Here is a 21,946-nt window from a genome sequence, read left to right as displayed (position 1 = left end):
CCCCGCCATCCCCCCTGCCCCATGCTCCAACCAGGTCACCAGCAAGCAGGGAAAATGAAAAGAGACCTTCCTTCTTGTCCCTCTGGAGACACACCTTGGTATGAGCTGGAAAAAGCCAGCAGGGGTGTCTGAGCCGCCCCAACACAGGCCAGCCCTGCCACGCACTGTGGACTGTTCAAGGTCAAGGAAACGGATGAAAATCGAGACCTTTAAGCCCTTGGGGTTCAGGCACCCTGTCTCTGCAACACGAGTTAATCTGCCATCAGATTAAAGACGAAGGAGCCTCACCTGCTGGCTTCTGAGGTCAGGAAGTTTACCAGGTGGCTGGCCCACAGCACAGGCCCCGTGTATGTCGCAAACGTCGTCAGGAGCATGGCTGGGATCTCCACATAGGCGTCCAGGCCCACGAAGCCTGCTGAGATGTCCACGGTGGCGATGCTGTTGGAGTTTCCCTGGACACGGGGAGAAACAGGCTGAGCCGGCTGGTCTCATACCATGGCCACTAGCAACTGTGAGAGCCGGTCACGGTGACCTGGACACACAGGCGCCCCAGCTGCCCGTTCACTCCTGGTTCCGGGGCTGACCCTAGATGCTGTCCCTCCACCTGCCCGCCTCACGCCCAGGCAGGAGGAGCAAGTGGAATGTCTTTTACCTTCGAGAGACTACACAAATGTAAGTCTGATGATGAACTATGGAAAATTCCAAACTTCCCCAGATCTATGTACTTCAGACAGACACACCGACCTCCCTCCTCAGGGACCCAGCCTGAGGGCTGCACGTGGCACGGGGGAGCTGAGGGCGGTGTTGCCACGCGGCTCGCTCGAGGGTGGACGCCGCTGTTAGGTAGCAGAGGGAGGGCGGGCTGGCTGCCTGGTGTACGGCTCAGGTGTCAGATGCAAGATCTAGGCCAGTAACAGGACAGCTCGCCCCACGCAGGGAGGGTGGGGTTTTGAATCCCAGGGAAGGGTCTCACGAGGTTCAGTCCCTCTCCACTCTCAGTCTTTGTTGACGCTGGGGGCCTTTCCTGAGACACTCATGATGTTTACGGGTCTGACGGCACAAATGTCTGTCCCAGCCCAGCAAAGGCCCCTCCCGGGAGCTCCTGACCCGATGGCCTGGGACACAAGTCCGGCTGGGTGAAGCCCACCGCCTTCTCCCTCAGCCGTGTGGCACTCCAGGCAGTCACTGGGTTGTGGTGTAGACCCCAAACATCTCAGAGCCGTGCTCTTCCCTCAACAATAACCTCCTTCGTGCAGCTTCCCCCTTGACCCCCTGCTCTGCCCACGTCCGCCTGGGCTTTCCCCCAACTGCACGACTCCCTCCCTGGAGAAGGAGGAGACCCTAGAGCTGCTGAGAGGAGCAGGGGAGGGAGAACAAGAGTCCCAAACGCCACGCTGAGGGGAGGTGGGCCGAAGATGGAAAAGCGGGTCCCACACCAGGCAGGTCGCTGGAGGTCCCGCTGAAGCCGATTCAGCCGTCAGAGAGGGTCGACCTAAGGCGCGGCCTGCATGCTCTGGGGCTTTCCTTGCGTTAACTCACTAGATCCTCAACAGTCCTGACACCGTGCAGGTGGGGAACCGAGGCAGGGAGAGACCCAGGGGCCCGCGGAGAGCTGTGGATGCCAGCTGGGCACCATGCTCCTGACCCCATACCACGAGGAGCTGGTGAGCTGAAGGCCGGAAGAAGGAGCGGAGAGCCTGTGATTCTCCTGCCAGGAAACCCGACAGTGAGAAAAGGGAGACGCCCGAGGGAAGGGCTGTGGGAGGGGAGATGAGGACGGCCCCAGGGGCGCTCTGCTCCCAAGGCCGCACAACTGCTGCTCGTCTGACCTGCTGTGGGGCCCGCCGTGCAAGGGCCGACCTGCGCTGGTCTGCTCCTGAGGGCCTCTAGCACGTTTGATGGCGCCACCGCAGGGACGCCCGGGGCCGTTGGACTCGTGCACTCTGGCTGCCCACGGGCAGCGCCTGAGATGTGCCAGCATCACACGCCGTCACGGAAGCTTCGTGCTCACCCCCGAGGGACGAGGCCACATGCCCCCCAGAGGAGCACACCGAACGTCAGAGTCTGCCTCCCCGCTCGGGAGTCACCTGTGGTCAGTCTTCCTGACACTGAGGCCTCAGTGCTGAGCCAGGCTGCCTGAGCAGTAGCCGCCTTCTCCGTCTGGGTTCAGAGGGAGACTGTGGGCACCTGCCTGATCAGGCCAGCAGGGTCTGCTGTGCCCCCAGGACGCACCTGCAGCTTGCAGACTGTGTGGGCGCTGCTGGGAGGTCTCCCACGCAGAGCTGTGGGGCTGTGCGCCCCCAGGCAGGGGTGTCCTGCGTTCTTCAGACAGGCCCACGGTTCAGCTGGGCCCTGGGGAGCCTGGAGAAGGCAGAGGGACGAGGCGATCTTCCAATGTGACAGCGTTCCCATTCCCCACCAAGCCACTTGTGCTCAGAGACAGAGTGACCATCATTAACTGACCTCCAGACGAGAGGCAACCCCCAGGAACAGGCCTGCAAGTGATGTCCAGATGAAGAGAGGAAACAGTCTGACATGGGCCATCTGGACATTTCTTGAAATGTGCAGTGAAACCTACAGTCCTTCCGAGGCTACACATGAGCTACGCCAACCGGCCGGCAGGACAGCTCTGACGCAGGTGCGCCCGGAAGAGGCACTCGGCCGCTCTCCTCCCTCCTCCCTTGGGGCCCACGTTCACGCTGGTCCCTTCGCTGTCTTCCCACTCCCGGCTGGTACTCTGCAATTCTGGAAATGCAAGCTCTGCATTTCCCCACATCCATGACGCCTGTGACCTTCTGAGAGGTACGAACAGCTGTGTCCTCGGTGGTAAAACAGCATGAGGCACACACAAGGAACAGAATCCATGGTCCGGTGCTCGGCTGTCAGAGATGGCACCTTCCCGCGACGGGCGGCTCAGGCGCCAGGGACGTGTGGGCCACGCCCTGGGTCCGCAAGGACCCCAGCTGTGGCGTCGCTGCGAGGTCCTGGTGACAACGGTAGGCACTGAAAGTGGGGGTCCTTGGGGCGAGGCTACAGCTGGAGTGAAAGGGAGATGGAAGCAAAGTGGGGCTGGAGGATTGGGGAGGCACAGACATGGGGAGGGTCAGGTCACATCCCTCCAGGACTTACAGATTTCTAGTACTTTACCCCTGCCCACTTCTGGGCTTCAGGAAACAAAAGGAAAAGCCATGCAACTGCGGTGAGGCTGGAAGCAGCCGGAAACCAGGAGACGAGGAAGAGGCCCCAGGCCAAGCTGCCGGGACACAGGGCACCAGGCAAGCTCCAGGGTCTGGACAGAGGAGAGAGGAAATGCAGATCCTCACTGTACAGACGGGAAAACACACTCAGACGTTCAGTCGCTTTGCAAAGTTCCTTGGCCGGACAGCGCGGAGCGAGATGGGGACTCCGGCGACTGCGCTCCACCCTCAGGGGTGATGCGTGCGGTACAGGTCGAGGGCGGGGCCCCCTGACCCAGGGCAGCGATGCGGGAAGGCTGGGGTGGAACTCGGTCCCTCCAAGGCCGGGAGCTGGATGCTCTGTTCACCTGTCCAGGTACTTCCCAAGTACACAGCTGCACACTGAGGTCTACCCTGGGGGCGGCTGGACTTGCCTTTACGGGCCCTTCAACACAGGAGAGAAGACGTGACAACCACGGGGCCCAAGAGATTAATAACCAAGTGGGGAGCCCCAGAAATGCCCAGTGCTGACAGCCAGGGGAGCAGGTGAGAGCAGTCATCATCCACATCTGATAAAGCCACGGGAACATGATGCGCTGCCCTGACCGCCCGCTGAAAGCAGATCCAGCGCAGCCACTATACACCGCCACCGAGGATGTCCGTCTTAAATAACTAAATGTACTTTATGCTATGCGTGCAATTTAAGCATGACTCACCACGCCGTACTGACAGCTCTTTCACTAAACATACAGTATAACTTCCTAGCTTATGGTAAAATTTTCTCAAAGAAAAACTAAAAGATAAACAACATAAAAAGTTAATAGTCTTCTACCCACGATAATGATGAAAACCTACCTGAAAATAGAAGAACGCTTGACCGAACCAGTAATGCATCACGGTGACCTCAGCTGCGTTGTGCCTCAGGGGCCGCCAGACGAACTGAGTCATGATGGTCTGGATGACGAGGCTCAGGGCTAAGACGGGAAGATTGTGAGGTCTGAGGAGCAGCGCCGCCAGCAGAACTAACCCGCTGTATATTTCCCAGAGGCCCACGGTCTTGACTGTGAAGTCATCAGCAGTGATCTGAGATTTAAGCAAGCCTTTGGTGCCCGTGAACAGAATGCCAAGGACAAAGACATAAACAAAACGAGCTTCGGTGATGCCCCTAAAGAAAGCAAAACAAGTCAGATTCATTAGCACCAGCTAGAAAAATTCAAACACACGTTTTCCCATGAAAACCACGTGTCTACTGAGCTGACAGTAGAAGCTTCAGGACCCACCCGCCGGGGGAGCTCTGTGGAAGTGAGGGCGTCTGCCCCTGCACATCAGCCTCCCAGGACGCCCCGCCCAGAGGCCGGCAGGCCTGTCCGCTCTGTGCTCACTTCTCTGATGGAGCCGGCTTACAGGAAAACTTGCTCCTGTGGCCCAAGGATCACCTAGGTGTAGGACCAGAGCCATTACTTGTAGCCAAAAGAACTGTCCACCTACTTTGCATAGTTAGTTTGAAAAACCACTGCAGTAGGATAAGGTCCAGCTCTGTCAGGAAATTCCGTAAGTTCATAAATGCTAAGACACAACCGAGCATGTTCACAACCAAGCAGATTTAAGTACGTGCTTGCATGTGTGTACAGACACACACACACAGTGGTGCGGTCCGGACTGCGGGTCTGGAGGAAGGTGGCGCCAGGTTAGTCTGGGCACTGCCACAGACGAGCTCTGCTGTTGGGGCAAGTTAATTACAACTTCTGATGCTCAGCTTCTTATTCATAAAATGAAGAGAAATGGTACCTACACCTCACAAGGCTGTCCTGACAATTAAACAAGAGAACGCACGTAAAGCGTTTGGCACACAGTAAATGTTAACTACTACTGTGGATTAAGTATTTTAGCACAGTCATCACCTGTAAAGGATACAGTTTATGGCACTATATATTCCTAAAACATATTTTAGATCAATTTCATAAATCAAACATTTTATATAGTACTAGAAAAGCTGATTATTTAAAGTGACGCTAAGTAAATAAAATTTTAAATGAAATGTTCACCTTAAGAATGTATCCGGGGACATCCTTGGTGGTGCAGTGGTTAAGAATCCACTTGCTAATGCAGGGGACACGGGTTCAAGCAAGCCCTGGTCCGGGAAGATCCCACATGCAGCAGAGTCACTAAGCCCGTGCGCCGCAACTACTGAGCCTGTGCTCTAGAGGCCGTGAGCCACAACTACTTAAGTCCGCGTGCCTAGAGCCCGTGCTCCACAACAAGAGAAGCCACTGCAATGAGAAGCCCGCGCACCGCAACAAAGAGTGGCCCCTGCTCGCCTCAACTAGAGAAAGCTGCACACAGCAATGAAGACCCAATGCAGCCAAAATTAAATAAATAAATAAAATTAAAAAAAAAGAATGTATCTGTGTTGAAAACTGAATTTTCCTATATCAGATTTTCTTAGGAAAAGGTTTATACATTTTTAAAAAATAAACCTATTTATCTTATTTATTATTTATTTTTGGCTGCGTTGGGTCTTCGTTGCTGCATGCGGGGCTTCCTCTAGTCACAGTGATCGGGGGCTACTCTTCGTTGCCGTGCATGGGCTTCTCACTGCGGTGGCTTCTCTTGTTGCGGAGCACGGGCTCTAGGCGTGTGGGCTTCAGTAGTTGTGGCACGTGGGCTCAGTAGTTGTGGCTCGCGGGCTCTAGAGCACAGGCTCAGTAGTTGTGGCGCACGGGCTCAATTGCTCGGCGGCATGTGGGATCTTCCCGGACTGGGGATCAAACCTGTGTCCCCTGCACTGGCAGGTGGATTCTCAACCACTGCACCACCGGGGAAGCCCAGTTTCTGCGTTTTTAAAAAATGCTTTTTTTTTTTTTTTTTTAGGATGATCAGTTTAATTTAAAGAGTGGAGCACTATCTACTGGCAACACGGAGACACCAGAGGCTGATATGAGGCCCGCCATGGGGATCACCCTGGTGGAGGAGCTGGGGTCAGATGCAACCACAGCCAAGGTGTGTGCTAAGCTGAGTGCTGATGACGGACCCACAGGGTCAAAGAGGGGGAAATGAGCAAAGGTCCAAGTAATCAGAGAAGTTTCAAAGAAGAAAGGGGCTGGGTTCTGTATCAAGGAGGACTGACTGTGAACAGGAGGGAGAGCGCCACCGGATGCCTTTAATGGATCCACCTCTTGCCCTAACCAGTCAGCTGTGCCTGCACATCCAGAACCACTGAAAATTGGCTTTCTGCTCCAGCCAGGTCTGGGCTTCAGAGTGGAGAAGAAAGTCAAGAGTTAAATGTAGAGGATTCTAGAATACTGATGGACAGCAGCACCTGTGGGGATTGAAAGGAGAGAAGCAGCTTTCAGGCAGACCTAGAATTAGGGCAGCTTTAGAATTGGGGCAGATCTAGAACCAAGAGGGGTCTAGAATCAGGACAGATCGGGGTGGAGAATGGAAGCATTCTACGGGACGGATGTGAACCAAGCAGTGCAGGTTAATGAAAGGGTGCACTGGCCTATATTTTGGGCACCAACAAGGTACATGCTGTTCTATCCATGAAAGGTAAGGAAGTCATCGAAGTCTTGAAGTGAGTGATGCTGAAATCAGGTGTATCTGAGAGGAAAGAGGAATTTATTCATGTGTTGCACTTTGAGATTTAAACAAACACCCCTGGATTGGATGCCCTCACATGTGACATCCAGCCTTGACATCTGCCCAGAGTCTCAGACTTTGAAGCGAACAGTCTTTAAGATGTCTCCCCACCTGACCTCCCTGCCTCAGGTGAAGGCCTGCCACTCTGCCGTCACCTCAGCCAGGCCCTTGGCATCGCCTTGACGTCCCACACCAGTTGACAGGTCTTATTTCCAGGTGTGGCCCTTGTGCCCCTCAGCCACCCAAACAACCGGGCCATAGCCCTCAGAATTCACCTTGACACCTTTTTAGAGAGGATAACACTTGCTTTTCTTTCTCTGATTAGGAAAGCAATACCAAACATCTAGAGAAGAGTTAATACCTATCCTTCTCAAACTATTTCAAAAAATTACAGAGGAAGGAACGCTTCCAAACTCATACTATGAGGCCAGCATCACCCTGATACCAAAACCAGACAAAGATATTGCACACAGAAAAATTATAGGCCAATATCACTGATGAACACAGGTAACAAATCCTCAACAAAATATTAGCAAACCGAATTCAGCAAAACATTAAACGGATCACACACCATGATGAAGTAGGATTTATCCCAAGGATGCAAAGATGGTTCCATATCCACAAATCAATCAAAGTGATTCACAACATTAACAAACTGAAGAATGAAAACCATACGGTCGTCTCGATAGACGCAGAAAAAGCAGTTCACAAAATTCAACATCCAGTTATGATAAAAAGAAAAAACAACTCTCTAGAAAGTGGGTATAGAGGGAACATGCCTCAACATAATAAAGACCACATACGATAAGACCACAGCTAACATCATACTCAGTGGTGAAAAGATCTAGATCAAGAACAAGACAAGGATGCCCACTCTCACCACTTTTATTCAATATAGTATTGGAAGTCCTAGCCACAGCAATCAGATAAGAGAAAGAAATAAAAGACATCCAAATTGGAAAGGAAGAAATAAAACTGTCACTGTTTGCAGATGCCATGATACTATACATAGAAAATCCTAAAGACAATACCAAAAAACTACTAGAGCTCATCAATGAATTCAGTAAAGTTGCAGGGTACAAAATTAATAAACAGAAATCTGTTGCATTTCTATAACTAACAACAAACTATCATAAAGAGAAATTAAGAAAACAATCCCACTGACAAATGCATCAAAAGAATAAAATACCTAGAAAAAAATCTAACTAAGGAGGTAAAAGACCTGTATTTGGAAAACTATAAGACACTGATGAAATAAACTGAAGACAACACAAACTGACATAAAGATATCCCATGTTCTTGGATTGGAAGAATTAATACTGTTAAAATGTCCATACTATGCAAAGCAATCTACAGATTCAATGTAATCCCTATCAAAATACCAATGGTGTTTTTCACAGAACTAGAACAAAGAATTTTAAAATTTGTAGGGAAACACAAAAGACCCCAAATAGCCAAAACAATCTTGAGAAAGAAGAACAAAGATGGAGGTATCACATGCCCTAACTTTAAACCATACTACACAGCTACAGTAATCAAAACAGTATGGTAATGCACAAACACACACACACGTAGATCAATGGAACAGAATAGAGAGCCCAGATGAACCTACACTTATATGGGCAATTAATCTACAACAAAGGAGGCAACAATATACAATGGGGGAAAGACAGCCTCTTCAATAAATGGTGTTGGGAAAACTACACAGCTACGTTTAAAAGAATCAAACTGGACAACTCTCTTACATCATGCACAAAAATAAATTCAAAATGGATTAAAGACTTAAATGTAAGACCTGAAACCGTAACTCCGAGGCTTACCCACTACTGTTGGCCAACTACCTTGTTTTTTACTCTGTGCAACTGTAAAGTAATGCTTCAGAGAGCATGCCCGTATCCCAGTCTCTCGCCTCACCTCTGGTTGTATTTTTGAGATAAATTCTAGAAGAGGACACCCAAGTCAGAGGGTTGGACAAAGTCAAGGTTCTTAACACGTTTTACGAACAGTCCTCCAGAACAGGCTCTGCCCACCCCAGCCCACATCACCATTAAAAACAAAAAAGCTGCCACTTTGACATGTAAAAAGTGGTACTGACGATTCAATCACCATGAGCCCCCGCTCCAGGAACTCACATAAGTTATGGGAAAGTTTGGTTTTCTGGCATGCTTCACCCTCCAACTCCTAGGCAGCATCCACTCGTTATTATCCTCATTACTAGTTACTTCTTGGTGGAGCAAAACTGAATCCTTTAAATTCTTTATTTTTAAAGAATCCCTTACTAAAAAAAAATAAATAAATCTTAGTGACCTTACTTCCAGGTTATTCGTCTCTCTCCTATCAAAAAAAGAGGCTAACAAAATTGGTTCACTGAGGCATTGTCAGTAACCGTTGACAAAATCACAATTCACAAAGACCAAACTCCAATGTTCTCAAGATTGCATGGCATTTTTTAGTACATAAAACATTAGAACAGATCTAAAAACAAATGCTTGTGTCTGCCAGTACACTTACTTTGAAATGTCTTTGTTGTTTTGCTGCCATGGGAACAGCAGATTTCCAATGGCCACCCTGTAGCAATAGATGCCCAGCAGGCCAAACGCCATGGCCACTTTTGATGCCAGGGAGCACCTCTTCTGAACCAACACAAAAATCATGATGAGGGAAACTGCGGCCAGAACAGAGAGTTCAACCTTATGATCAGGGCTGAAATGAAATGTAAAATGCCAAAAATTACTACCAAGGATAACTAGTGATATTATGGATCTACACCAAGTGGCTTTCTAAGAACTGTAGTAAAAAGAGCTCATTTTCCTGAAAAGCAAAAAAGAAAATTTTTCGTTTTTTAAATTCAAACAGAGGTTCTTAAAGTGGAACAAATAAAGAGCCGTTAACCCAGTCTCTCATTGCTCATTCACAACTGGTAGCTACCATCAGCTCTGCACTGGCCAGGGCAGCGATATATTCAACACTGCCCGCTGGCTCCCCTGGTGCCCCCTTTCTGGGGCAGTCTCATTTTCCCCAACCACAGGTGAGGTTGTGTGCAAACTGCATATTTACCAGCGTGCGCCCACTCACAGGAGACGCACACATCCTGGCACTGTCCCCTTCCATTCACTCGTCAGCGCACACAGACTCACGCAGGAGCGTCTGCCCCCTCCCAGGCGGGGAGACCTGGTGAAGAGGCTGGGCACGTGGCTGTCACAGGCCCTCTCTCTGCCTGGCCCTTGCCCACCGCTCCCTGCCACCTCGGTGAGCTGAGCCCTGGGAAGGCAGGGCTCTTTCCCGTCCTAGTCACTGCAGCTCACACTCACAAAGCCCACGTGTTCACGAGCCGTTAAGCCAAGGCGTGTACATGCCACACGGAAAGACGAACTTGGGAAGATGCAGAGGAAAGGAGGCCAGTGTCAGGGCACGGGTCCCAGGAATGGCAGACGGTGATGGGGGCCACGCTGGGGCCTCTGTTGTTGCTCTGTAAGCTGCATGTTCCATGCAGATCCTGGATTGTTAATTGTCACAAATGGAAAATGGAGCATAGAGATGGTGATTGGGCGTCTCTCAAAGGCTCTGCCCTGGAGGAGGAATCACCGAAACTGCAGCCTCTTTACAAACTGACAGGGAGAATCGTGCTGCAGGAAGGGAGCGCCCTTGATGGAACGGGGTGGGGGTCCAGTGTGCTGGAGGAGGGTCTAGACCCAGGAGTGGGCACAGCTGCACCCTGGAGAGTGGGCCAGGGGTGGTGGTGGCATCCCTGCACGCCATGTTAGTGCATCTGTGGGTGGAAATCAGCAGATCTTCCCGCAGTGCTGCAGCTTCCCAGGAAAATAAGAAGTGAGGTCGTTGTGCTGCCCCAGCACGCTCTCATCCTCACGTGCTCTGGCTCCGCCTGGTGCTGCCTCGGCTCCCCTCTGCTTTCACACCCCAAGCACAGACAGGCCAGCGCCCTCTCTTCAGGGTTGCTGTGAAAATGAAATGAGTGGGCACACAGCAGGAACCTGAAAAACGCTACCTGTGATTACTATGGTTGCCGAAGGTTTGCTAGTATTGTTAACACTTGGGAGAAATTTATCATGAGGATTATTTGGCCAGAGGAATAAACAATCTTATGGCCTTTGATGTATAATTCCAGGTATCTTCCAAAAGGACTGTGCCAGTGTGTGGCCCCAGGACTCCCCGGTGCTTGCCAAGCCTGGGTTTTTGTCCCCTCCCTCATCACGTATAAAACCGCACATTCTTATCTAACTGAAGTTCCCGAATCACGAGCAGGAGTGAGCACTTCCTGTTCTCTCCTTTGGCACTTCCTCCTTTAGGAACGTGTCTACGACCTTCCTGAGTCCTGCTTCCTGCTGACAATTCTTACAGAAGCTCCTCCCAGCGATCCGACAGTGACCCTTGTCACTCTTGGAAACACTTTTTCATTTCACTGTTCCCATACTTTAGTTTTCTAAGCCTTCACTGACAGAGAGTAAAACTTATGATATAACCAAATGTTGGTCTTTTCTGTCCTAGTTTCTTCTCTGTACTTCAATCCTCTGTATCTGCTATACTTTCTACTACATTTCCCAGCCACCCGTGAGAGGCCTCAGAGGAGGCTGAAGGCTCACCTACAGGCTCCAATCAACGCAGCTGCCCTTCCTGGGGGCGGGAAGAGAGGAAGGAGGACAGAGAAGGGCAGAAGCACAGAAGGCAAAGCCACTCTCCCAAGGGCTCCTGGGCACAGGCCCTGCCAGCCTGTCACCCCAGCCTCGCACCATCGGGGACAGGGCAGCGAGTGACAAACGACATCCTGCTGCAGTGATCATTTTCAAATTCACAGGTTCGCAAGCATGAACACTTACAGGGATTCAGCGATAAAAAACCAAACTATCAAGCTAGCCTCAAATAAATTCACCTCTCAATGTCAAATCATGGGTTAGTTTTCTATTTCTTCAGATCTCAAATACCATTTCTATCCTGAATATGAAAAACAGGCCTATGGAGGGTCTGGCCCGAGGCCACAGCTTTTGCCCTCACCTGGTGAGCCAGTGCCCCAGGTCAGGCCGGTGGGCCCACTGCACACCCGTCTGGTTCAGTGACCGAAGCAGCCGGCAGCAGGTCAGAATCAGCCACGGGCTCGCCAGCACCATCCACCTATCAGGGCCTCTGAGCGCTCCCAGGGGAGAGGGGCGCCTGGACGCTCTGTCGAGCTCCCACACGTCAGGGCCAGGGCTCTTGCCCTGTGGGGCCGCTGCGACCCCGTCAAAGTCCTCTCCCGCGTGCGGGCAACGCTGAGGCGCACAGTCGTCTCCCAGAAAGCAGTTTCTGTAGATTTCGTGGCACAGAGCTAGACACAGCGTGTTGACGAGGAAGTACCACGTCTGGGGCTCCTCTTCGATGAAGCTGCTTGCGCCCAGACTCAACGTGTGGCCCACGGTCCCCAGCAAGATGAGAAGATCTAATTCCGACGACCTTGAGTTGCATTGAGGTGGATTCTGTAAAAAGGAAAATGTATTTTATAAGGGAAAAATCTGAACAGCACATCATCTTCTCGCTGCCCGAGCTTACAGCTTTCGCTCACAGAACCTAACCTGCCGTGACAGACACCTGCTGCCCCTCACGCCCGGCACCCACTACTGCCCGTGCCCCCGAGCACCGCCAGGAGGACGTGGAAACAGCAGGGCGGTCCTCCCCGGACTGCAAGTCCTAAGCTGAGTGACAAGGAGACTGAAGCTGTCTGGACCCAAGCAGTCTCGGCAGTGCCGGAGCTTGCAGCGCTGCCCACCAGTCCCAGGCCGGACCCTCCTTGCAGCCTGTCCTTGCCCTCTGAGCCACTGCCTGCCACTGGAAACCAAAGAGCTCCAAGGGTATATTCCACCGAACCAGACACCTAAGTTCTCCAAGAACCTTCCAGAAATCCAGAGAGTCTCCACTACAGCGGTTGGCATCACAGTACTAGCCCTTAAATACACTAATTTAAAGCATTTAAAGTAAAGTGAGGACTCCATGGCCGTCATTCAGTACTACTCGATATTTGTTCTACTAAGTGCGTGCAGCTAGTACATGACAGAGCTTGATACTGTGAGCCTGGTCAGGCCCTGGAGACTGAGACTGCTCTAGGGAAGCCCATGCTCCAGCGGGGAGACATGTGTGTGGTAAACGACACCACACAGGTTGGGGGGGGGCGTCTGTGGCCCTGTGACGAGGCACTGCACTGGGGACCAACTGGGACTGCCCACCTCTCTCTCAGCACCCTGCCACCACAAGGTGGCAGAACGAAGGTGTCAGAGGCCGAAGGCCGCAAGGATTCTAAAGGAGAATCAGTCTAGAAGAGGAAACTGCATTTTATGAGGCAGGATGAGGGCGGGGTCAGCCAGCTGCCTGTCCCTCTGTGCCAGCCGCTCTGGACAGTCCCCTGGTTACAGCCCCAGGGACCATGTCTTTCTAACTGAGAAGGAAGGCATGAGACCTCATAGCACAGGTCTGAGCGTGTCAATTCGGGATGCCCAGGGACCCGGGAGACCAGCCACTGTGAGCACGTCCTGTCGGCTCCCATGAAGGGTGGGCCCTTTCCTCGGCCCCCATCAGCACCATGCCTGGTACGCACCAGGGGCTTAACCCGTGTCTCATCAGCTGGAGTAACAAGAACAGCCTATCTGGAAAGCCGGCCTTACCTTACTCAGACGCTTTCCGCCGGCAAACATCCCGGTGAGAGCAGACAGCACTGCGCAGAGCAGTGTGGAAACCAGCACCATCACTCCGCCTGCCGTCAGCCACGGGAGGCTGCACAGGTAGCACGTTCCGCCTGCGGAGGTGCACACGGTGACGTGGAGCGCTGCGAGGCCCAGGGGCAGCAGGTAACAGAGCAGAGAGAACGCGGGCGACGGCAGAGGGACGTCCAGCTCGGCCTTGCCGCTCAGTGCCCGGGGGCCGCTGACCAGAAGCAGCGCGAGGACCTGCAACAGGAAGCAGCGGTGGCGTCCGCGACTCCACCACGCAGGGGGCTCTCCCTTCGCTTTTCTAAAAACTTTCTACGTCCTTTAAACTACCCAATCCCGGCCGAGCTAGCTGCCCAGTTTAACAGCGGAGCCGCGACACTGCACAGGCAGCCATACCTCCAGGACCAGGACGGTCCCCACCGCCATGGAGTAGACGTCATACTGGGCTGCTTGTCTGCTCAGGGACAGGCTCAGGGCCCTCAGCGCGTCCAAGTACTGCCTGCGAACCTTGCTTCCCAGGTTGGAAAGGACTTCTGAGCTATTCTCCTCCAAGTACAGTCTGACCCAGTTCCCGTGCAACCTTTCCGACACTTTAAACTGCTCAAACCCAGGCTCTGCCGAGAAGAAAAGGCAACACACACACATCACCAACATGCACGCACATGTGTAATTGTAATCTCAGAGTGCTCAGTTATTCACGGCACATGGCAGAGCCTGACACCTAACCAAGATGAACTCCGGGGGTGGTGGTGGCCGCCAACACCTCCGGTAAAACCCCAACAGCGGATGAAGCCAGCCTGTCCTCTGCCGTCCCTCCTGCCCGCCAGCCCTCCGTGCACGCCACGGACAGCAGCCTCTGCGCGCCGCTCGGCCCCGCCTTCTCCGCCTCCCGCTTGCCGCCTCCTCCCCCTTCTCTCTCTCCACTCTTCTTCCTCAAGGTGCAGTATAAAACGTCCCAGGAATGCACTGCATGAGAGCCCTCAGTTCTACAAAATCCTTCCGACCCTCACGCTCTTGGTGAGGACGGGGCAGGCAGGGGCCTGACACCCGCTCCACCGTGTGCCCCTCCCCGAGGCAGGCCGGCCCCTCCTGCCTCTCACCGCCAGCGCCCCTCTTTCACCTGCTTCCCTTCTTCACCAGTCTTCTTTGGGAAGGGATGGCAGTCTCCCAGCCCTCCTACCACAACGCTGAGCTATGTCTCCCATGCACTACACCGGCTGAATGATCCACGGCCGACATAAAGCCAGGGCTGCGTGATGGCTCGTGGATGGAGCCCAGCCCCGGCTGCAGCTGGCTCCCCACTGGGGATGACAGTGGCGTGCCGCCCAAGGCCAGGGGGCTTGCCTTCCTTCCTTTCAGGGCTGGACCAGACTCAACTGTAACTCGGCTGGTCGGCAGAGCAAGAACTTCTCTCCCGAGACTCCCTGGTACCTAACATGCTCTTTCAACTTCAAGCAGAGCTGTTCCAAGGTGGTCTGGGCCATGCCTTTCAGGGGCTTTGGCCCAGCCCACCAGCAGTGCCCCCACCCTGCCTTCCCTGATCATAGCCCGGCGTCCTCACGGCACAACCCCTGAGCATGGGCCCCGATGCCTGCAGCCCCACCACTGCTGCTGGAGCCAGCTGACCTGTACCAAGTGCTGGTGGCAGGCACGACCCTAAGCCCTCACTCAGGTCCTCTCCCAGTGACCTATGGGACTGGAAAGGTTTGACGCCCATTTCAGAGAGGAGGCAACCCAGACACCCGCTCATGGGCAGGCAGGTGAGAGCTGGGGTCTAAGTCTGGATCCAAGCTGGTACCCGTACTTGCTACATTCCACCACCCCAAAGTCAAAGACACGGGGGCACCTGTGTCTGCACCCCACCGCCTAGAGTCCCAGAGACACGGGGGGCACCTGTGCATGCGTCCAAACAAAAATGGGCTGAACACTGACTACATGCTAGATGCGTCAGGATAGGTCCTGACAATGTGGGTCTGTGATCCAGCAGGGTTGTCACACATGCATGAAACTACAAATAGTGAAAAATACTACGGAGGGAAAATATACTATAGACGGAATAGTGAGAGACCCTTGGTAACGGAAAGGGAACTGACTTAAGAATGGGGTTGAGTGTGGGGGACAAGGGAGGTCTGACAGTGAAGCTAAAATGTAAAGGATGCCCAGGAATTAACCTGTGGAACAGGTAGAACAGCATCCAATCAGTAGGAAGAGCACACGCAAAGGTCCAAAGGTGATAACAGCCCCCACTACGACCAAAAAGTGGTCAGACGAGCGAGTTGCATCAGACTGGGGTGGATATCATGGCAGGCCTTGACATCCTGGATGGGGGTGTGAAGCCCTGGGGGTGCTTTCTCGTTCTGGGGACTGGCCTCTGTTCATTTCACAGGCTCATTATGGCCACAGCCACTGCAGTGCTCAATCCTCCCTACCCTGCTATCCCTGAGATAAGCAAACGACCCCACCGTTTTCTGGTTTTCATTTTTATTAGTTGTTAGTATAGGAGAAAGGACACACACTACCAACAACAACAGATTTGCAAAAGCTACCAAATTCATACGTTATTTGCCTCTGGTCTGCACTGAAACGTGCACGGTGGTCGGGCCTCATCTTTGACAGAGCTGCTGGCCGGGCTGTCTCACGATCTAAGAGCTTGTGCTCCCCATGCCCTGGACATCTGGCTCCCAACCACTCCCCGATGGCAGGGTGTGTCTTCCACAACCAACTCAAGGTCAGTTTACATCTCCCCACAAACTCACAGGCGTTCACTCCACTGGGCAGTACCCCACCACTTCAAGTAGGCAGACCTGCCAACATCCCATCAAATGTTGCCTCAAACTGGGAGGTGACCTCCTCTGCACTTCCCAGCGAGCCCCAGCCCCAGCATCAAACATTAGCCTTGACGTCCCTGGATGGGTCAAAGTAAACTGATTGAAAGTATGGTCCTGGGGAGCTGTCCTACCAAGATATAAACACCCTCAAAAAAAAAAAAAAAAAAAAAAGAGATATAAACACCCTCTAGTTTCTCGCAGTCCTTAAAACTAAGGACACACCCCGCTCGGGGCCCATCCACCTCGGATGCCAGACCGTTGCCCTGTTCCTGGTCCTCACCTGCACCCACGCCAGCCAGGCTGTCTCCATGTGAACCGCTCTGTCAGCAAAGTTGCTGAGACCTCACCTGCCGTATGAGCGGACGGTTCTCAGTTCCTCATTTTATTTTTGGTCACGCCGCGTGGCTTGCGGGATCTTAGCTCCCGGACCAGGGATCGAACCCATGCCCCTTGCAGTGGAGGTGTGGAGTTTTAACCACTGGACCGCCAGGGAAGTCCCCTCAATTCCTCATTTTATTTTACCTCGAACCCCATTCAACACATCTGCTCACTCTCTCCTTCTTGAAATTCTTTCTTTACTGGCTTCGTGGACACTGACCCCGCCCCAGCCCCCCAGCACACACACAAGCACCCTGCCTTGCAAGCCCGCTCTTCCCACAGCCTTCCCCACCTCAGTGATGCTCACTGCATCCTTTCACTGTTCAGCTGCAAACCCCAAGTTGTTCCTTATGTCGCTGGATTGCTTCACCTCACATCCAGTGCATCAGCCAATCCTACCTTCAGACCAGATCCAGAACCAACCATTTGTCCCGGATCCCACTGCCTGGGCCCTCGCTCCCTCCCCTTGCACTGAAGTAGCACACCAGCCTCCTGGCTCTGCTGCAGTACAACACAGCCCTCCACACGCGCACCTGAGAGAGCCTCTGAAAATGCAAGTGGAAGGTTTCAGCTCTGCACAACACCTGCAGGAGCTCCCCACTTACTCAGAATGGAAGTGAGAACCCCTTCAATGTCCAAAAGGCCCTCAGCCCTCAGCCCTCATCTCCTTCTGCCTTCTGCCAGTTCCAGCCGCTCGGGTCCCTGGTCACTCCTTGACTGTGCAGGCACATCCCCACCACAGGACTCTGCGTCTGCCACAAGGCTCCCTCCCAGGCCAACCTGCCCCAGTGGCCCTCAGCCACCTGCATCCCCACCCTTCCCTGGTTGAGCCTTTCCCTAAGGCGCCTATCACTATCTGACATCTGTCGTTGCTTCCCCCCCCCCCCCCCCCCCCGCCGCCCCGCTCTGGATGATAAGCTCCACGAGGGCAGAGCTCTCCTCCTGCTGTGTCTCTAGTCCTTCCCGCAGCCCCTGGCCAAACAGGAACTTAGTGAAAAAAATCCAGCACTTGCTGAGTAAGTAAATTTATGAAAGATTTTGACTTACATGGTTGCATCTGTGGGTGTTGCTAATGGTGACAGTCAGGGTTCTAATGAAAAGGAACACACAGTCAAAGACTGCTGTAGTGCACACCACGGGGACATCAGGAAGACATCAGGCGCAATGGAGACACACACACACAGCACAACAGATGTTAGCAGCTACTAACCGGCTTACCTTTTTTATATGATGGAACATTCTCCTGCAACAACTTGCTAAGCTGTACTGTATTTAAATGTAAAAATCTCAGTTGTTCCCTCATTGGCTTTCCTTCTACAACTGGGAATATAAGATTGCCGATGCTGCTCTTTGGAATCGGCAGACCAAGCCCTATTGACAGTGTTGCAGCCAAATCAGTCTGTTGAATGTACTTTGGACGTCTGACGTCACCTAGAAAAAAGAAAACAGCTTAAATGACAGGCTCTAGGACACGTATGATGGCGGTCACTCCTCAATTTGACCTTCTACAAGTAACGTAAGTCAAACCACCCATCTCTTCAAACCGTCCTGTGTAGATTCAGACGGAAACCACATCGTTGTTTTTCACGTCAGTAAAAACACTGAATCCTCATTTTTTGCGGAGCCTGGTGCCTCCCTAAAAAGCAGCACACAATACGCGGGAGAGGCACTAACGCAGGAAACTCAACACCGCGCGCATTTCACAGCGTGGGGTGGATGCCGAGGGATGTTCACTTTGGTGAGGTCAACGGTCACCCTGCTGAACGAGGGTGAGGGTGGATCTCTGGCGGCCCTGCCCCGCTGCAGTCGGAGCAGTCCACGCAGCCCCACAGGGAAGCTGAGGCAGACTTCTCCACGCACCCTGAGCAGCAGCAGGTGCCTCTACTGGGGAGGGCAGAACAAGCCTGGGTCCAGCCGGGCCAAGTTCCATAACCAACTCTGACAAGCGAGACACCGCCTACCAACAAGTCCAAGGCCCAGCAGTGGCTGGCCAGCCTCCGAATTCCTGCCAGGAGAACGGGTGTGACGTCAGGACACTGGGCTCAGGCTCCTGCTGTGCCACCATCCAGTGGGAGGCTTTGGACAAGAAACTCAGAATTTTGTCATCTGTAAAGAGAGCATCTGGCCCACAGACCTCAGGAGCTACAGTGCAGGTCTTGGGGGCTGGGGGGTCACCAGGAGAGTCTACCCGGGACAGGCAGTGCCAGTGCAAGTCTCTTAGACACTCTAGTGTGAGTTTATAAAGGTTTTACTTTGATTGTGGCAATTTCTGGTTGTATACAATTTTTCTTTTTAATTTGGTGAGATGTATTAACCTTTTCTTGACCAACCATTTACTGATGGCTTCTGGGTTCACTCAGAAGAACATTTCCACCCAACATTATTATTTGTTTTCTTCTAGAATTTTCTTACATTAGGTGCTTTGATCTGAAACAAAACAAAACCCAAAACAAAAACCCCACCTTAAACTGCTTTTGCTCTGATATTAGTGATGGTGCTGGTCTTGTGCTGAGACTACTGAGGGCCTCACGCGATACTCTGTCAGATCCGAGGGTACCGACAACCGGGATTCTAAGCTCGGGAGGAAGACAGCACGGGTGAAAGATCTCAGGAGGTAATTTTACAGCCGTGAAGTGAAGGGCAAGTTATCAATACGAACTCAAGATCAATTTTATTTTAAAGAGATTTCCTCACTTTGTACAGAAATGAGTGAGCCAGTATGCATGAGCACTGCTAGCTGTGAGACGGGTTCTCGAAGACCCCCTTCCACTGAAAGGAACCAGGGCACCGTGGAGGAGCAGCTGTTTTCAGGTCCAGAGAAGGGCTTGTGCACAAGCGGCTGGGACACCTGCTCGGACCAGGCAGCGACAGAGCCCTCAGAGATACGAAGGCCTCTGGGACTGTAAGGTCAGAAGGATTCAGGAGGCCATCTGAAGATGCTCCCAGTTCCCAAAGATGGGACAAATGGAATATTAGATAATATTAAATAGTATCTATAGTGAATTGAAACAAATAAGCTTAAATCCATGAGTTCAAAATGTCCCAAAAATAAAAATAAAAACTAATTGGTCATAGTTGAAGCATGCTAGTGAACTCATAGTGAACTAATTCACTGATTTGAAACTGGGAATTAATTGGGAAGAATAAGCCATCAGTGACCTCCTCTCTCTTATATAAATGGTAATGCTGGGTAACCAAAAAGTAGATGGGGGAAGATTCTCTTTACTGAATTATATTGGCTAATTAGTGAAAAAAAAAAAAAAGGACTTACAGAATTAAAACATCACTATTTGTAACCTCTAGTGAATTAGTGGCCCTAGGTGGTCATCAGTGGCTACTGACATCACCACACAGCAGACAAGTCGGACACTCTGTGCCTCCTGCTAGCAAGAGTCTGGTCCAAACCAACCAAACCAACAGGATCTGAATCTGCTCATGACTCCAAGTCAGGTGGGATTTACCGGATGAGCAAAGGACATGTTAGCAGACAATGCAGAGAGAGACTCCACAGGACAACTGACCAGGTTCTTCAACAGATAATCATAATAAAAGAGGATAGGGATGGAGACCTATAAATTAAAAGAGACTTAGAGACGTATCAACAAGAACTGACATTACTTTAAAAAGAATGTGGGGAATTCAAGCCTAAGGATGCTCTTGAAAACTATGAAGGTTTTGGAGGTAAGCAACTAAGAGGAAGCCGGCAGCTTCATGAGAGCAACAGGTTAAACCACAGGCCAGCTGGAAGTTTACCAGAGGGTATCAGGGAGAAAAGACAGCTAAGAAGGGCTCCCCTGGCATCAGAAGAGACTCAAAGACTGGCCTCGAAATGACTTCTGCAAAGTGGCCCAAATAGGATGAGACCAGACTGCAAAGCACATTGATTATAAATTGTCGAAAACGAGACAGCAATCATCCTGCAATGAGGGGAGCCCACAGCTGGGTGGGTGTGGCAGCAAGAGACAACAACTTAGAGCCGCCACAGAAAGTGGCCGTCACAGAGCTCCGCTGGCTCCCAGGGCGCGGTGCCCTCACAGGAACGACAGCAGACTTTACACGTGGGGGTCAAGGCTTCCCTGGAGCAGTCCAGCCAATCAACAAACCAACACGCAAATAATGACGACAGGCCCTTGGAGGAGACGGGAGCAGTAGCTAGAGTTACTGCAATATAGTATTTAATGTTCAGTTTTCATCAAAAACTCCAAGCAATTATGCCAAGAAACAGGAAAGTACAATTCAAAGAGAAAAAAAAGCAGGCAACAGAATCTTCCTGGGAAGGGCCCAGATGTCAGAGTTAACAGACAAAGTCTTCCAAGCAGTCATCGTAAATGTGTTCAAAGGACTAAAGGAAACTACGCGTAAAGAAGTAAAGGAAGGTGTGATGGCAGTGTGCCATCCAATAGAGATTATCAACAGAGGGGCAGGAATTATAAAAAAGAACCAGATGGAAACTCTGAAGTTGAGAAAAATAATAACTAAAATGAAATATTCACTGTAAAGGCTCAACAGGAGATTTTCAACTGGCAGAAGAATCAGCAAATTTAAAGACAGACTGATAAAAATTATGCAACCTGAGAAACAGACAAAAAATCTTCCAAATTTGATGGGAAACATCGAATCGACACATCCAAGAAGCTCAATGAACTCCAAGTTGGACAAACACAAACTAATGGACATAATAAAAATGTTGAAAGACAAGGAGGGAAAGAAGGGAACCTAATTAGATTAATGGTTGATCTCTCATCAGAAACCACAGAGGCCAGAAGGCAGTAGGACAGCACATGCAAAGAGCTGAAAGAAAAAGACCAGTCAACCAAGAATCCTACATCCAGCAAAACGACCTTTCAAAAAGTCAAGGTGAAATGAAGACATCCACAGACTAAAAAAGCAAAAACGACAGTTCATCGCTAGCAAGCCTGCCTTACGAGAAACCCTGCAGGAAGCTCTTCAGGCTGAAAGCTAGTGACTCCAGATGGTAATCTGGATCCAGTTTAAAAAAAAAAAAAGCAAAGAGTACCAGAAATTGTAATATAGTTATAAAAGACAGCATAAATACATTTTTTTCTCTTAAATTTCAAAGCAATTATATAGAACCATATATATGTATATATAAAACCATACGTGTGTGTGTGTATATATATATATATATGTTGTCAGCCTACAACATATAGAAATGGAATGTATCTGACAACAACAGCACAGGTGAAGAGAAGCGAAGCTGTACTAGAGAAAG

At 51.4% G+C, this 21,946-nt stretch overlaps 1 protein-coding gene across 18 annotated transcripts in view; it reads right to left on the bottom strand.

The window, feature by feature from the left end:
* Window positions 1-21,946, bottom strand: part of PIGG (phosphatidylinositol glycan anchor biosynthesis class G (EMM blood group)) — a 45,787-nt gene that overhangs the window by 9,393 nt on the left and 14,448 nt on the right. For 10 of the 18 annotated variants that reach the window (XR_016393171.1, XR_016393172.1, XM_089911360.1 and 7 more), the window contains 7 exons: window positions 17,932-18,144; window positions 13,904-14,121; window positions 13,463-13,744; window positions 11,826-12,283; window positions 9,327-9,518; window positions 4,032-4,341; window positions 289-452 (listed from right to left, as the gene is read on the bottom strand). Coding sequence is in view for 12 of the 18 variants with exons in the window: in XM_089911360.1 (XP_089767486.1) it covers window positions 289-452; window positions 4,032-4,341; window positions 9,327-9,518; window positions 11,826-12,283; window positions 13,463-13,744; window positions 13,904-14,121; window positions 17,932-18,144 (1,837 nt within the window). In the remaining 6 variants the exon portion in view is untranslated. Of the gene's footprint in view, window positions 1-288; window positions 3,622-4,031; window positions 4,342-9,326; window positions 9,519-11,825; window positions 12,284-13,462; window positions 13,745-13,903; window positions 14,122-17,931; window positions 18,145-21,946 lie in introns of those variants that run through there. The other 8 variants (XR_002642186.3, XM_022554769.3, XR_002642187.2 and 5 more) reach the window with 8 other exon arrangements.

The sequence above is a fragment of the Delphinapterus leucas genome, chromosome 5 (assembly GCF_059928025.1).
Source record: "Delphinapterus leucas isolate spDelLeu-1000000601 "Yukka" chromosome 5, BTC_Dleu_Yukka2, whole genome shotgun sequence".
In the NCBI taxonomy this organism is placed as follows: domain Eukaryota; kingdom Metazoa; phylum Chordata; class Mammalia; order Artiodactyla; family Monodontidae; genus Delphinapterus; species Delphinapterus leucas.
This window is presented reverse-complemented; position numbering and strand designations above follow the sequence as displayed.